The sequence below is a fragment of the Anopheles marshallii genome, chromosome 3, assembly GCF_943734725.1.
Source record: "Anopheles marshallii chromosome 3, idAnoMarsDA_429_01, whole genome shotgun sequence".
Lineage (NCBI taxonomy): Eukaryota > Metazoa > Arthropoda > Insecta > Diptera > Culicidae > Anopheles > Anopheles marshallii.
The window spans coordinates 11,923,882-11,940,567 of record NC_071327.1 but is presented as its reverse complement, the minus strand read 5'-3'; the positions used below and the strand labels follow the sequence as shown (position 1 = coordinate 11,940,567).

General features: G+C 41.4%; 4 protein-coding genes across 4 annotated transcripts; 1 reads left to right on the top strand and 3 right to left on the bottom strand.

Moving 5' to 3' along the window:
* Positions 1-1,634: 1,634 nt before the first annotated feature.
* LOC128716065 (proton-coupled amino acid transporter-like protein CG1139) lies at positions 1,635-8,893 on the bottom strand. The gene is made up of 4 exons (XM_053810987.1): positions 8,861-8,893; positions 2,504-3,263; positions 2,125-2,434; positions 1,635-2,052 (listed from the first exon to the last, which is right to left on the bottom strand). Exons 1-4 carry the CDS (start codon positions 8,891-8,893, stop codon positions 1,635-1,637), a joined length of 1,521 nt encoding a protein of 506 aa, XP_053666962.1.
* A 986-nt stretch (positions 8,894-9,879) lies between these two features.
* On the top strand, positions 9,880-10,284 carry LOC128712104 (dolichyl-diphosphooligosaccharide--protein glycosyltransferase subunit DAD1). Its single transcript, XM_053807000.1, has 2 exons — positions 9,880-10,087; positions 10,154-10,284. Exons 1-2 carry the CDS (start codon positions 9,880-9,882, stop codon positions 10,282-10,284), a joined length of 339 nt encoding a protein of 112 aa, XP_053662975.1.
* Positions 10,285-10,568: 284 nt separating this feature from the next.
* On the bottom strand, positions 10,569-12,413 carry LOC128710838 (uncharacterized). Its single transcript, XM_053805693.1, has 2 exons — positions 10,713-12,413; positions 10,569-10,655 (listed from the first exon to the last, which is right to left on the bottom strand). Exons 1-2 carry the CDS (start codon positions 12,411-12,413, stop codon positions 10,569-10,571), a joined length of 1,788 nt encoding a protein of 595 aa, XP_053661668.1.
* Positions 12,414-15,232: 2,819 nt separating this feature from the next.
* LOC128713813 (palmitoyltransferase ZDHHC3-A) lies at positions 15,233-16,141 on the bottom strand. The gene is made up of 2 exons (XM_053808682.1): positions 16,026-16,141; positions 15,233-15,926 (listed from the first exon to the last, which is right to left on the bottom strand). Exons 1-2 carry the CDS (start codon positions 16,139-16,141, stop codon positions 15,233-15,235), a joined length of 810 nt encoding a protein of 269 aa, XP_053664657.1.
* Positions 16,142-16,686: the final 545 nt, after the last annotated feature.

Here is a 16,686-nt window from a genome sequence, read left to right as displayed (position 1 = left end):
TATGCCCATTTGCCTGCGTTTGCGCAATCAAATAAAAAATCATACACACACAACGAATCATAAAACAATTGCATGGTGTGTTCGAGGAGCCTTTTGCGCAATTAGCATTAAATGTTGTCTTTTACATGTTTCTAATGAGGGCTTTGCGGGTAATGCAATGTGGTTAGGACGTACTTTATGTTTACTACTCATAATGATTTGGCTAATGCTTATGTGGGCTCTTGAGAAGAGCAGTGGTAAATAAGGAAAAGAGGAAATAACAGATAGAGTAAAAAGTGAAAAATGTAGCAACATACATTACTACACCTTACCCACTCGTTATTGTCTAGTATAATTGAAATTATCTAATGGAAGCGAAAGAACTTTGACAGCTAGATAGAACCGAACCGATTTGAACTTGATTCCATTTCCTTCGTATTCGTTGCTAAATTCGTTCATGGTCCCTCAACTCGGGATATCCTTCGAATGATTTTTCCTCCCCAAACTAATTGTCTATAAACAAAATTACTAGCATAGTATAGAAATAACAGAGTGACAGAGTTTCAACGATAATTTTCTAGTTCCCGTCAATAGTTTCCACTTCGCTAAAGAAATATTTGTTATCCCCACCTTTTTCCTTCTTCCTACGTACTTATTATGTATCAAGCGCTTACAAATTAATAATGCTGCGCTTCTACAGGGTTACGGTTACGAACCGACTCTTATTCTTAGTTGATAAACAAAACATTCTAAACAGCCTTTTCTCGTATGGTACTAGCACTAGAGTTTGCTAAACGACTAAAGTTTGAAGGATTTTTGAGCGTTCTGCCGAAGGTTTGCTGCTAAGTTTGTGACCGAAACCGAACCACACCTAAATACTAACAGACACTAATGTTTCGTCCAACGGCTAGGATGGGTTTGTTGGGTAATATCAACACTAAACTAGGTTATTGTATATGTTTTTTACAGTATTATCACCATCAATAGATGTTGTATTTCCACTGCGCGATGGAACATATTCCTCTTCCTATAGCTTGATTCACACGTCCATTGCACGCACTGTTCGAGTAAATATTATTGTCATGCGCTTTTAATCCATCACTTTGAATGATTATAGCAATCATCCTCCATTCTATTACTTTTCTATGTGAATTATTACGATTATTATTTCAACCGCAAGTTGGTATAAGATGGAAGCATTTGCTGCACACACTGGCAAAAATTATTTTAATCATCAACTAGTTCCAATGTTAATTTTCCTGGTAACAGAGAGATTTATCCAGATAATCAAAATACCCGACCCGGCTATTGGGTAACGACGATAGACCAGTTTTTAAAAGATGTTCCTTTCGTTGAAATGAGATATTAATCCTTTTACTTTCGTCTTCTCAACCAATTGTTTTTCTGATAATATTATTTCAATTTTTGAGTTTTCATGGTTTACTACAGAATCGATTATTGCCATTCACAAACATAATAGAAAAACAAACCAGTGTCTGTGAGACACTATCGAATCACGAATCAACTAAAGCGAACGAACACAAACGAAAAATACATTTACAATACACATACCTCAAAATGTACAACATACGGTTACATATCCCTGTGATTGATCATCCTAAGATCATTCTAGCCTCCAATAGATTTTCTCTACTTTAAACCAGATCAGGATTCAATATCTGTGCCACGCTTGTGTACGTGCCGAAGATGAAGCCCAAAATACCAAACACCATAATTGCAACATCCTTCCACAGTATCCAATAGTGCCGTCCCAATCTATCCGGCCAAAAGGTAACGATTTCAATCAGTGGCGGAAAAATGAGCGCCAACGTGGAACTACTCACTGCCCCGACGAGGGATATAACTGCACCGAGATTCGGTATCATGGCGGCCAGTATGAAGGTAAACACGACCAACGAAACGCGCGTCAAATATTCACCGATAAGTCGCGACTGCTCCGTGTGTAACTTCCGCCGAATGTGCACACTCAGTATGGACATTGGGACAAAGAACTGTAGCGAATAGGAGAAGAAGATTGCGAGCGCCATCATAATCCGCACCAGCTGTGCAATGCTGCAGATGTGGAAAAAGAGGAAATTAATTAATAACAATGTCCAATTGAAAATGGTAATCACATTCACTTACAACTCTTCGCCGGGAAGATTTAGCGTAATGCTGCCCTTGACCGCATCGCCGTACTTTAGATAACCGAAGAAACCGACGGCGGTATATAGACAGGCGACAATCACCATGCCCGTATTTAGTACACCTGACCACCCGCCAAAATCTTCTGGTGTTTTCATGTTATTCTCCAGTGGTAGTACCATCCCGATGCCCTCGAACGCATAGATCGCTGTACCGAAATAAAGCGGTAGCTGGGCCCATGTAGAATACGGCTTGACCGTATGTGTGTTTGGTAAATCTTGCAGCATGTAGTAGAAGGTACAGGAAAGACCTAAAATGACAAAATAGGTCGACAAATTAATATTTTCTTGATTGATATTCAATGCGTCCGTTAACTCACCCGTAACCGTAAGTAATGCAGCAATCAGCGAAATTGGTGTGAGATACTTTAAATTCTTTACCAAATTTAGTAGAACCATCGGAATAAGCAACAGGAGCAAGTAGACGCGCGTGTGCAGATCGAAGAAGTAGTGTGCGATAACTTCCCGCAGATTGGCCGCTACAAACACGAAGTACACGCAACAGAACCCGAGCTGCGTAATTACCAGAAACATGTTGATCAGATTCGTTGCCAGTTTCGAGTAGCGACGCAGCCCGATTGGACCAGATTCAAACGCTCGCTGGCATACGTCGGCAAAGCTTAGCGAGGGCACCTGCAGCCGCCGGCATAGCTCGTGCGAACAGTTCACCAACATGTGCATACAGTGCGTACAAACGGCACCCATAAACAGCGTCCCGAACAGACCGACGTACAGCCCGGCGTGTTTGAATGCGTCCGGCATGGCCAGAATGCCGGTGCCGATGTTACCCTTCAGCAGGTGGATCATAGTGTCGAGGTTTGTCGTTGGATGTTCCAGCGTGCGGTGCATCGACGGTTCGTACGGTTCACCCGAGGACGACCCGTACGCGGAGTCCTCCTTCTCTACCAGACTTTCCGTATCGTTTGATGCGTCCACGATCATGTTTTCTGGCGAGCTGCGTAGATCGGGACGGGCCAGTAACCGCTGGTGTTCGGCTGCATCCAAACCAGACCCATTGCTGCCAGCGTCGGACGCATGTCCCAGCAGGGGTTCACGTTCATTTTTCATCTTGCGTGCGCCCTGGTTGGGTGATAAATGAGAAAAGTGTTAATAGGTAAATTGGTGCAGAAAAAAGACTTCAAATATGATCAAGGTTAGTGTTTATCAAACTAATTGCAAGGTTGTTGTGAGTTTGTAAAGTAAAACAGCTGTGGCTAAGGAATAAATACACGCCATTATATGAATGTAAGGTGTGCAAGTGCTTCGGAAACAACAGGGTAATTGGTGCTATGTAAAAATTATTGGCAAAGTTAATCAAATTTGTAAAGATTTGTATCAACCGCACTTTGAACGATATATTATAGAGTTCCGTTTTATATTTGTTGTTATATCAAGTAAAACGACTGGTTTCAACCTGTTGAGGTAGTCGTAGTGCCTTAATTTCTGCGCAGAATAGCATTTTAGACATTTTAAACAGCGTAGCCCAGTTTGAGTCTATGCATGTTTAAGAGCTCTTTAGAATGTTTTTTGATTTGAAAATTATGGTTTTGATAATAGGAAAACGTATCTCCAACGCCACCAAGAATCTTATCAACCCTCATTAAGCAAATGAATTTGAATGCCATTGTTGCAGAACCGAAAAGAACTTATTTCTCTCGTCCTCGTCTTGTTCGATCGATGAGGGTATCATATCAAGATTTTTGGCTGTAAATCTAACTGTTAGTTTGTATGAACTAACTGTGACCCGTAACGTAAGGAGTGTGTGGCAGCTGGGAAATGAAAGTAGAAGTCCTTTGATCAAAAAGATGTTTGGGTTGTATTTAAACAATATTAGAACCCTCAAATCTCGCTCATATATAGAGAAAATGAGACCGAGACTTGATTATTCAAGTATGTTACGAATATCACGAGTTGCAGACATAAACATCACTAGAGACTGTGGCTATGGCCACGGCCCTATGGCCGCCATAATAAAAGCAATGAATAAATAATAACTCTGTCTCAAACTACCAGCAAAAAGAGAGATTCATATGAATGACTCTTCTCACAAGATTCATTAAGCACAACAGTAATTTAGACCATATTAGATACCAATAGGTATGAAAATGAAAAATATAAAACTTTCTTAACTTAAACACTTAAACTTAAAAACTTAAACTTCAAATAATCTTTGGCGTCTTTCATTTTTCTTCTCTCTTACACAAGACGGCATCGCTATCGCACTAGCATAAAGTGAACATATCTAATTACTTTAGATGATTGCATTTAAACAAATGCCATTTATTATCTTTCCACCGGAGGTCACAGAAATGTCTGCTATCTCCAGAACTAGGCATCCCTCGCTGCAAAAGAATACAAACAACTGGAAATGGAAATTTTCCATCCAGATTAGACGATCGCTGCTAGCTGGTTTTTCCTGCAAATCACCAATTTTCCTTATGATGCGATTCTATTTGTCCTACATAAACACAACGTACCGTCACAGCCGTAGCCGGACGCGTGTATGTTGAACAACGGCGATAAGAGAACACAAGGCGCGTGATGGCGTGAAGAGTTTGCAGGCAGAGTTGGTTTGCCTGGGGGCGATTTTTCGGATCGAACTACCACGGTTCTCACCAAGCGGACAAGTTCGGGTGGGTACTAACCAAACAGACTAGGTGTGTACAAAGTAAACGGACGGAGAAAAAGGTAAAGATTGAAAACAAAACAATATTATAATGTTGAAAATCATTTAAAACCTTAATTCAAATTATGAGAACAAGGAACAATTTTGCGGCCATTAACATTAATTCCCCTCGGGTTCCCCTAGCACAAATGAATTTTCCCCATCTAAAATTCAAATTTAATAAATTTGGTGCAATTTTACATAAATTTCACACGGACCAGATATTCTCTGACCAAACCACATTCGTCCTCGGTAAGAAAACGAATTTACCGGCAGAAAATACAACGCTACGGTATCACAGAATGCCAGCGATTTCAAATGGTAAAATTACATTCTATTTCTCCAACATCTTCAGCCTTTTCGAAAGGGATCTGCCAGGTGGAAAAAATATCTTTCAAATTCCTCTAACATTTGTGGTTCCGGACAGTCGGAATGTCGAGCAACAATGGGGCAGTTTTCATACTATTTTTAAGTACACCAACAAAAAATGTAAGTCCTTGTTTGGTGCGAGATAGCGAGAATATTATTTAAACTTATTATATTTTATGAATTATTCGCAAAAACTATATAGTTGAGAGACAATATTTTAATGTAAAACAAATTAAGTATCTACAAAGTACGATTCGTTATAAGTTAAATAGATGGAAAACAATGAAATTACACCAACCTCGGGGATGTGTCACACGAAGTAAGATGCTGTCCAATCTGAGGGCACCCCACACAACGCCCTTTTATTATCAAATATTCTTTTTGATATGATTTTTTTTTGCTTGCGTTACGTCCCTCTTACATTTCACGGCATCCCTCAAAAGCCTCTTAGTTGACCGTAGTTGGGTGAGAAACGGTTCGCACCTTCATACCCCATGCGGAGTCTGTGAAGTACCACATATCCGCATTGCTATGAAAGTGACATCGTTTGTGTGCGTGGTGCCATGCCAACAAAGCTGCGGTGCGTCATCTTCATACACGTTTCCCTCTACGTTGCAAGCAGAAAAGTAATGGAGAAATATTTCCACGTTCGCATTGTAACCTGGACAAGTAGGACCAGCAACCCCGACCATTTCACAGCCATGTGGAAGCATCAGTTAAGACCATTGATGTCCAGTGACAAGGATCCTTCGGGTGTTTCGGTGTGTTATAATAAAGAACTGTACACTTGCAAAGAAGTTTAGCGGAAGGTTGCAACAACTAAATGGAGTAAAAGGTACCTAAAAATACGTATCATATGAACAAAGTCACTCTTTTGTGCACTACAACCAGTTCGGTAGAACTTCCCAACTTAAAACTTCATAATAAACGTAACAGAAATCGTGTGCGTTACTTTAAATCATCGCAAAACTTTTGACGCATTGGTCCTGAGCTAATTGTGGATTGGACATTTAAGTGAACCAACCCAACCAATATGTCTGGCTGACAACAGGAACAAGAAAAACCCCATCCAACCAGTAAGCTGATGTTTAAACGGTTCAATTAGCGCGATTTCGGCTTATCGCAAACAGCTGATGTGACGCCGTTCTTGCCCAAAAAAGACCCATTGAACTACATAAGCCAGCCAATCATTCTTCTCATTCAACATGTAGCTGTGTGCAATTGGTGTGTCGGTCGAAGTGATTGCATTTTTTTCAAGTTTTACACTCTGCCTTCGTGCAAAACGTTTTCTGACGGAACGGAATGTGGATTATACGCCCTTTTGCTAACCTGATAAGCGTCTTCGTGTGTCTTCTTTTGGTTGTCCTTTACTGTGATTCGTCTTGCCACGTGTTGTCTTTGGGTGGTTGTTTTCTTTGTTTCGTACACATTTGTTTCATAAAACAAAGCACCTGTTTGCTTGCAACAAACAAAATAATTAATGGCATGGCGTGGTTTGGGAAGCCAGCTAGTACCTGCTAACCTTTATCATAAACAAAAACGCAAATCAAATACAAATGCAGACTAATGAATCATTATGTGCTTCACAGAAACCATTCAAAGCGGTTTCCTCTTATCGGAACTAACTACGTACGTTCCATGTATCACACCGTCCGTTGGTGGAAGTTTACCGTGCTGCGCATAAATGCTTCCACCAGCAATCAAATGGCTAGCTATAGATTTTTGCTATGCTTAGCGCCTTTTTTACCCAACAAGGATCAAATTACTTAGCACAACTAATAACACATCCAAGAGCACACCCAATTAATACTGGTGTACTGTTAGCAGCACGTTCCCTCTATTTATCAACCCAATGGTCCATCGGTGCGGGAAGGATGATGCTGTCTGTCTGGGGGTATGCATCATCCGACCACGAACCATTCGCCACTGGGTGCTAAGCTTCTTATTTGTATTCATACACCGTCATCATACATCCGGGTGAAGATGGAACGACGTTCGGAGGGAGCTGTTGCTTCCAGCCAGAACCTTTCCCGTTCAGGAACTAGCCATTTCAACAAACTTTTGACGCAAGATAAATTGGAGTAGAGTTGTATGCTTTCGGTACTTTCCGGACATTCTTCCGGTTCAAATCGACGACGGTTCATAAAGGTTTCTAAAATGGACGGGAAATAATGAAAATAAATTCTGCATAAGCAGGGGGTTTCAAAATTTTACAAACTCCGGGAATGGAACGGCGAATGTTTTATAACAATCTTTCGCCGCTTTTTTCAAATCGTTTCGATGCGTTTATATTGATTCCATCGAATGGCAAAGAAGTGCGAAAATGATTGCACGATGGCTTTTAAACGATTATGACATGAGCTGTGCGCTTGCATGCGTGTCCCCGTTCTGACCATCGAATAGGAAACAAAGTCTTATCGAAGTAATAGCAGCAGTATAAGCTTCTATAACCAGTTCACCCTTAAAAAGGCGGGAGGCCCCTATCATCAGAAAACAGACGTATAAAATTGAGGTTGAATAGTGCGGGTTCTTAATGTAATAGTGTTTGTAAGGGGAACCAAACGCTAATAGGGATCCTTCTCTTTAGGAACGATATTTCCATTGAATAAATTATTGTTAGTATTTAAAGTGCATAGCAAATTGTACACCAAGTGCAATAAATGGACTCCAAGCAACAGGTGCTACAACTTAAAGGAAAACGTGTCTAAATGTACTAAACTAAATGTAATGAAAAATAGAAAGAAAATAACCAAGTGCATTGAGAAATGAAATAGAAAACATAGAAACAAAAATACAAAACTTACAAACAATTAATCCTGCTCTTTGCTGGGTGGAACACAATTATGTGGGTTTATCTCAACCCGTTTTGTACGTGTAGCGTTCTCCTTTGCCGGCTAGCCTTCTTCCTGTTTTGAGTCGCACTGAAACGAAGTTCCCTTTCCGGGTGGTGAACCAGCTCTTGTGTTGCAATTGCACCGGGTATGCTTTTATGCTTTTTTATCACAAACTTCTTATGATGATGCTGGGTTTTTTTCTTTGCTTTCCTGGATTTGTTTTCCTTTTTGTGTTCTTCAATGACTCGCCAGTGTGAGTCAACAGGCGAATTGTGCGGCTCGTTATAATGAAAGCGGCAGGAGGAGGAGTTACATAGAGTTGCGTCTAGTTATCTGCAATTTTATTCTGTTACTCGCTTCCAAATGCAATTTTCGTCTCGTTTTGTTACTGTCGGTACTGTTGCAAGGCAGTACAATATGGATTGAAATGAAATCGCGTACAGTTTTTTTAAAGTTTGAACTAAAACGAAAACAAAAACGAAATAATTGAAATAACAAAATAATGAAATCAGAAACGTAATTTATTACTCCTATCCATGTTGTGAACGAAGGCGCACGTGTGTATTATATAATTTAAATCAGTTTTTACCGGGGTTTCCCTCGGTTTGTTTTACACTTCCTTCAGCTACCTTCGCTTCAAAGGGCGATGCCCTTTAGTGGTAACACCATCATCATAGCAGGCACAGTAAAAACAGGTAGCTACAAAGCAGGCTGATTATATGTTGCCTTCATAAGCGGAAAATTTTCAATATTTGCTAGATGGGATGAAAATCGATAGCATCTGGTGCGTCAGGAAATTAGAATCCTACCTGTAGATTGATCAGTGGTGTAAAGTCTTCCATTGTGTGTATGTGACGAGGGGCAACACCAAAACTATTTCTTTCTTCTCACACCCCGCACTACTGCACGCTGAAAGAAAACTACACTTGTTAAACCGAGCAGCTTTACACAACAAAACTGTGCACATTTAAAGGGCGCATAAACACATCCGAACCATTCTCGAAACACAAACACTCGAAAGCTAAATAAATACAAATGCAAACAAATCACTACTATCGATGGAACCACCTTATGTATTACTGTGTGGTTAAATCACAGATAAACGATAGCCTTTCGCTATTGCAACAAAGGAGACCACGGAGGAATGCAGGAACACACATACAATGGGCACGGATCGTGTTGCACTAACTGTAGAACGTATACACTATGAAATTTGTTAAGTTTGTCGATCTTTCGAAACGGCAGCTCCTTCCCAATGTCGTGCTGCAATGCCCACTACAGAATGTTTCTCGTCCAAACTCCGCACCCTCTCGAATAGGAAAATAAACACCTATTTTGCAGTGTGTTTTTCGTACCTCCGTTCTGTGCCTCGGTCGCTACCCAACTCACAACTTTGACAGATTGTGGCAGTGGCCTTCGGAATAATAAGGCAATGGTCTATACGGAAAAAAGTCGGAAAATAGTTAGTCGGAAATAATCGTTTTACAACATATTCAGTTAAATGCATTATTTGGAATTCAATTTGTGTATTAGCCGTTTAATATAGATACCAATAAATTGTATGATTTTTTTTCAACTCACTCACACTTCCCGATGACCGTAGACAAGAAGGTACCGCATTTTTTTAAGTCACCCTGTGATTATAATCGCAGAAATCAACATAACGATTTAGACAACCGGGCAGTTTCTCTACGCCTGTCAACGACGAATAGCACACGTCATAAATACAACAATATAAAAAATCGGCATAATCAGAAGATCTACGATCGGTACGTTTCCTTTGCATTAAATCGAGCTCCAGCCTTCCTAGCAGCGTTTACCATCCATCATGAAAAACCTTACGGAAGTGTTGCACAAGTTCTACGATGAGTACACGCACAAAACGCCCAAGAAGCTGAAAATCGTCGACGCCTACTTGCTGTACATTCTGCTGACCGGCATCACGCAGTTTGTTTACTGCTGCCTCGTTGGAACATTCCCGTTCAACTCATTCCTGGCTGGCTTTATCAGCACGGTGAGCTGCTTCGTGCTGGGTGGTACGTAACGATTGCTCCAAACGCTCACCACCGTCGTTGCTAACTGTGCCGCTTTTACTGTTTCAGTGTGCCTCCGCCTGCAGTCAAACCCCCAGAACAAGGAACAATTTTTGGGAATCTCGCCTGAGCGTGGCTTCGCTGATTTCGTGTTTGCTCACATAATTCTTCACTTGGTTGTGGTCAATTTCATCGGTTAAAAATCAATCCCTGCAGGGGCTGTATTGCGTGTGCAATTAGGTGTTGTAAGTTGATAAAATTACACGAGTAAGAAACTGGTAAATACAGATGAAGCATGACCGAGCGTGAGTGAACAAATCAATCAAACGGTTGTGTAGATCTTTTCGTCAAAGTAATAGCCGCTTATCCGAAGTAATGTATAATGCCTTTGTATAATGCCTTTTTGTAAACTGTATAATTCAATCCTGAAACACTTTCAGGGCACTTTGGGAGCTTTATTTTATTTTACTAGTCTGTCTTATATTCAATCCTTTTGTTGTTTTGACTCTGCCAGAATTCGCCTTAGTTCTTGCTCCAAAACATCCGGTGTATCCAATCTACACAGATTAACCTGAAAAACAAAAACAATTCAGAACTTTATCAAATAACATGTCATCAATACGCTTACCATTGCTTGATCGATGGATTTATCTTTCAATATTCGCGTCTTCAGTTTCATGAGTCCAACAGGTGATTCTCCATCACTCAGAGTGTGCTTTTCATCAAGTACGTCCAAATTCTTTTCGACACCAGTGGCCATTTTAACTAAAATACCAGCAATATTCAAATGCTTCACTGGAAGATTAAAGCTAATACTTGATATGGGCAATTGCTTCGATTCTTTTAATCGCTCTAAACATTCCGCTACTTTCTTTAAGTCAGGTCTCAGCAAAAATGGTTGTGCAGGTCGGTTTAGAACAAACGCATCTTCCGATGGTTTTCTCACCGATTTCATCACATCCGTCGCATCGGGCAAGTCTATTTCGGCACAGCTGAGTAGCAGATCCTTTTTCGATTCTAGCTTCGAGCGATCTTTGCGAAGATTTTGAACCAACGTTCGATCCTTAAACAGGAGCTGGAACAGTCCAATCGATTTGCGCTCACAAATCCACAGTGAAAGGATTGTATCGACAAGCACGTCTGGGATGTACCGATACTCCCCGGCGTTAACTTTCAATCGGATCGCTTTTTCGAACATGTTTAAATTAATACCACTGTAAGCTTCCATCGGTACGCCGAGAGTGGCACAGCTCCATAAGAACGTTCCAATATCCTTCGGACGGCAGGATTGCGTTTGTGTTTCGAACCCATGCTTACCAACTTCCGCCTCGAATCGAGTCCAGCATCCTTGCACGAAAAGTTCAGCCAAGGTGTCGTCCTTTATCCGATTGTCTGCTACGTACGCAAACAGATGGGAGAGGCCACGGAAATCTAGCTCTTTACGTGTTATGTTCTCCTCTGTAAACGAGTGTACTTTCTCCATGATCTCGTCCGACGAAAGCCGATTCATTCGGGCACATTTTATCAGCGTAACTAGTAGCGCCGAATCATCTTCATTGTCGAACTGAACTATCTCTTGCGTTAGTCTACTCTTGAATGCTTCCGATTCGTCCACCATTCGTAGACTCGTTTTGTACGTTGCATTCGCAAGTATGACGAAATCCATCCGAGTTAGGTCCGGTGTCAGGTAACGGTCCAAATATTGTTGAAGAAACTCCTTCATCAATATCGTTCCGGTTTTGTTGCGCTTCCACAGACCGAGGAAGAAAACGATCGACAAGAAATTGCGCTCATTTTCTGATGCTCCACTGCCAAACAGTTGAATAAGCTTTGGCATGGCCGTTTGGTACGATTTTAGCTGGGCCATTTTGTTCGGCAACAGATACATGAAGCAGTGCAACATTTCCAACAGTTCGTACATTGTTGCATTCGTCACCCGGCGTACACACTCCTCGTCGAGCGCATTCACGATTTCCGTGTAGGACCGGAAATCCGTTTTGCTGCGAAAATCCGTCGTAAAGGTGATCAACTTAGCCAAATCGATGGTCTCCAGATCACGTATCTGTTGACCATAGGTGTTCACATTCGGCAGGGGGTAGAAATTGGATACCTTGAATCCATACTTTGTTTTGTCGGTGAAATCACGCTTCGTAAGGGACACGTGCCGGGAAAAGCGATGCATCAAGGTGCCACTTTCGCCATCCGATGTTTCGTATTGAAATTCACGCGGTGCGAATGTGCCTAATCGTGCCAGCAAGTTGGTCAGTGGTTGAGACGATTTTAAGGCTCTCGTCTCTGGAGAACTAAATATTCGTATTAAGCGCAACATTACACAACTTTTACAAACTTTGCATGCACAGCAGAACCACCTTTTTCTCTTCCTTTCCAAACAACGGTTCGCGGTAAACAAAAGAGCATGCGATAGCTGTCAAAACGGTGCATTTTGTGCCCAGGTGGCATAAGAAAATGAATTTAAATTTAGCAACTAATGCACAGTGGTTCATTCTGTTTTGTCATTTCGTGGGAATTTTAAAAAACCGTTTAAATTATCAACTTAAAAGTTGCACAAATATTTAAGCTTAATATCGATGTATGTATTGTGATCTGAAGGACTAAAACAAAATTATGGAGTTCTGGTTTTTGTATAAAAAATGGAACGAAGAGGAACAATTCAAAGATTCGAAGGGGTAGAGATTTGGGAATTAAATCTTCTGAAATGAGTATGGATTTTTCAGTTTTGGACAAAGTCCATGTCTGACTCTGTGAGGTGTTATAAGATTCCTTGAAGTAACAAGGAGTATACTGGGAAATAATCGAATATTTGAAATATCAAAGGATCTTATGTTTAAAATTCAAATAAATCATTGTTCCAAATCACTCTAATTACATTTTTCTCAAAACATTAAACCAAAACTAGGCAAAATGCAATTGTACGAAAGCACATTTAAATTGCACATCAGTTGATACATTTATTTGCGGATCACAAAAATATAAATATTGATGCATAGTAGTTTTCCCTGCCTTTTTTTTCTTGTCCATTCACAAAATAGGTGAAAACGCATGTTAATGCTCTCGGAGGACCCAGTATGTTTATGTTTTTACACAATCTGCCCAAACAAATGCATCTGTTACCTATATGTAAAAGTTTCCTTGCGTACACGTGTCCGTGTGTCTGCTGTAAAACGATTTGATTAATACAAACGTATCCCGTGTTGCAGTACCTCTGGAACTATGTACTATAGCTTGTTCGTCTATTAAAAAAGCTACACTGAACGATGAGTTCGAAATGATTGACATCAAATGGATGAATTATTTACACCAGTACGAAAGTGGTTCTCGCATCGCTGGGACACACTACCAGTTTGTGTTGCTATTGCTCTTCCTACACTTTAAACTACTGTTTCTCGTGCTAAATGATCTACGTGCGAGTGAGAGGCAAGGGTGGGAGGGTATACGTGGGGGAGAGGCAAGCGAACGTTAGTAAACTGTTTCGAGACACGTTCGTTTGGCAAATTAAACGTTTAAAAATAAAACTAAACCCAAAACACACATCTGCACGACTTGTACCCGAAATTAATGCTAATTGCGCTTAATACAATCCGTGTTACACAATGCTTTGTAATACTATAACTGTACATACATAATTCAACCGGAAGCTGTCGGAGAAGAAACTATCTTACGGCTATTTACGAATAATTAAAGCAACTAGAAAATAGAACAAAACAGAATCTAGAAAGTAATCAACAATAGGCTGAAATGCTTAAGCTCGTTTCGGATCGATCGAGCGGGATCGAAGTAGGGCAGTGTGAGGAAGTGCGTTTTCTTTACAAAAAGATTCTAATTTGGGTACATTCCTGTTTGCTGCTTGCATATGCTTGTGCAATTAATTCATTCCCCGCTCCTCTCTAGATGGATGTGCGTGGATTCTAAATTCGATCACTAAACTAGAATGCATCCAATTTTGCGTGATTGTTTGCCTTTGTTCAATGTACGAGGTCAAGAGTTACTGTTCAATAGGAAACCACTCTGGTTGGTCAGTTTGTTTTCTTGATCACTATTATAAACACCAGAAATAAGGCTAATTAAACTAACTATACGTGTACAGAGGATGAAGTAAATCTAGATTAGTTTCACCTTCAAACAAATAACCCGAAACGGTAACAGAACCAAACCTGTTCATTTTTGCAGCGCACTAAATGCTACTTTAACTCGATGTATTATAATGTAATTTGTAATATCAGCTCGACTTGTTACTGAAGGGTATATAAGTATACCTGACCTGTTTGGTTTGCATCCGTTTGTTCGAGGATCGGTCAGCTACTTTGGTACACAAATTTACATCAATTCCTAGACAATTCTTGGTGTGTTTTAGGGATTGTTTACGCACCCTTCCCAGGTGGAAGATTATTCCTTGGATAATCGATTCCTTCGGTTCAGGGGAAAGTGAACATTAGCTAGCACCATTCCGGAAAGGGGCTGTTGTTTTTAACATTGCTATTGCTTAGATACCTCCCGGGAAGCTTCCAAAAAAACTGAAGAAACCTTACAAAATTCTACCACAAAACTCCTCGCAACTAAATTAATGCAAAGACAACATTTTAGTAACACATAATTAAACCAATAAAAAAACGTACAAAACTGTCCACCCCAGCAGACGACAGCAGCTAGAGGTTCCAACCGCGAATCGAAAATAACCCTTACTACAGAAGCAAATACGACCCTGTTTTTCCCAAGTCTTTGGTCACGCGAAGGAATTTGCGCCATGGGAAAATTGTAGCGCGCACACCACCACACACAAACATGCACACGCCCGTCGACATCGCATACCACACCGTTCGTGGTGTAATGAAACAAAAAAACTAATTAGCCAAGGTAGTACGTACGATCATAAATGCACGATAATGCAAATGGGCTCAATGGGCTACCCAGTCGTCTGGCGCCAAAGGTGTCTGTCTAGAGCGCTTCAGAGCCCATTGGATAGGAATTTGTGTTTCCCAAGCATGTTTTTTCTTCGCTGTTTTTTTTTTGTTTGCACGTGCTACCTCCCTGCGTCAATTCCATTCCATTCAGTTGGATCCGTTTCACTTACTCTACAATTACCCTTATCTCAGCCTTTGGGAGGGCACTTCGCGCACGGAGTGTGGTCTTTTACACATCGTGGCTCAGTAACGGCACATCGTGATGCTTTCGGTTCAGGCTAGTACAGGGCAGCATCCATAGCATCGGATGTCCACGGCCACAAACCTCCGCCAGCAAGGCCATCTTCGGTCGATGGATCCGGTACGGGCCCTTTTGCTGGACCGCCTCTACTGCCGTCTCGTCGTACAGTATTGCATGCATCTGATCAACCATGATTGCAATAACGAAAAGCCCGAACAGAGCCGATTCTAGCAACAGCAGCACACTGTGCATCATCCGGCTCTGGGCTTGCGTCACATCCGTGTGACAGTCTTCGCACGGATACACCCATGAGATCACGATCAGAAAGATCGAATAGACGGCAAGTGCGCAAACGTACATCAGGAACTGGAGGAAATATTTCTGGTTTCTCTCGCCGACACAGTTGTTAATCCACGGACAGTGATGGTCCATGCGCCGGATGCACCGTTTACAGATACGGCAGTGGTGTGCCCTTGGCGGTCGGTACGTTTCACACCGTGTGCACATCGTCCATTCTTCCCGCTCGTGGCCATAGTTTTTCTCCGAGTGCAGGTCGGAAAAGTCGATACGGATTTGGGGCAATGGGACCGTGCCAGGATCGAGCAGTACCGCTTTCAGATGAGCCATTGCTAGCAGGAACACGATCGTATTGAACGCCACTACATGAAACGGTGCCCAGAGACTGCCATAGGAATGCATAAAATTGGCAAAAAAAAAGATTATATTATATTACAGCAAGCTGCTATACCATTGATAATAGTTATCATTTAGCCGATCGTACCTGTTGGGCATTGTTTGCAGAATGATCCAATGCGTTACCACATAGTCTGCGTACAGGACAGCCATATAGGTGACCAGCACGCAAACAATACCGCAGGGATCTTTGACGAAAGCCATTATGCAGGCCTTACGGCAGGTGGTGGTGAAAATTGGGTACCACTTGCCGTTGAGTAATTGATAAATGCTGCCCTGCTTTATCTGGTCTTGTTTGTTGATTTCCACCTTTCCTCTCAGTGTCCCCTTCGGGGTCAAAATTCACTTTCACAATCACACAGACTAAAAAGAACACAAAACTTCCTACCTCGGCTTCCTCTTCGCTCGGCCCTTCTTTACTTTGTACGGAAAACTACACAACACAAAACTACGGCCCAACGATGACGAAAACACGGCAACATCTCTACCATAGCGCAATCATCCAGCTGGACCATCGCAAGACCCGCCTGAATGTACGATTTTTGCTTCACAATTCCATGGAGCGTCCGGTACGATTATCGGCGAACGGATTAATCACCTTTTCCGTACCGATTTGTGACAGCAAATGTTCTACAAAGCCGACAAAATAGAGGTGCCTGTTTCGCGCAAGAGCAATTCAAATTTTGCTCCAATACACAATCCGCGAGTTTCCACTACGTACACGCACCAGCAGAACTGTCAAACAGGGT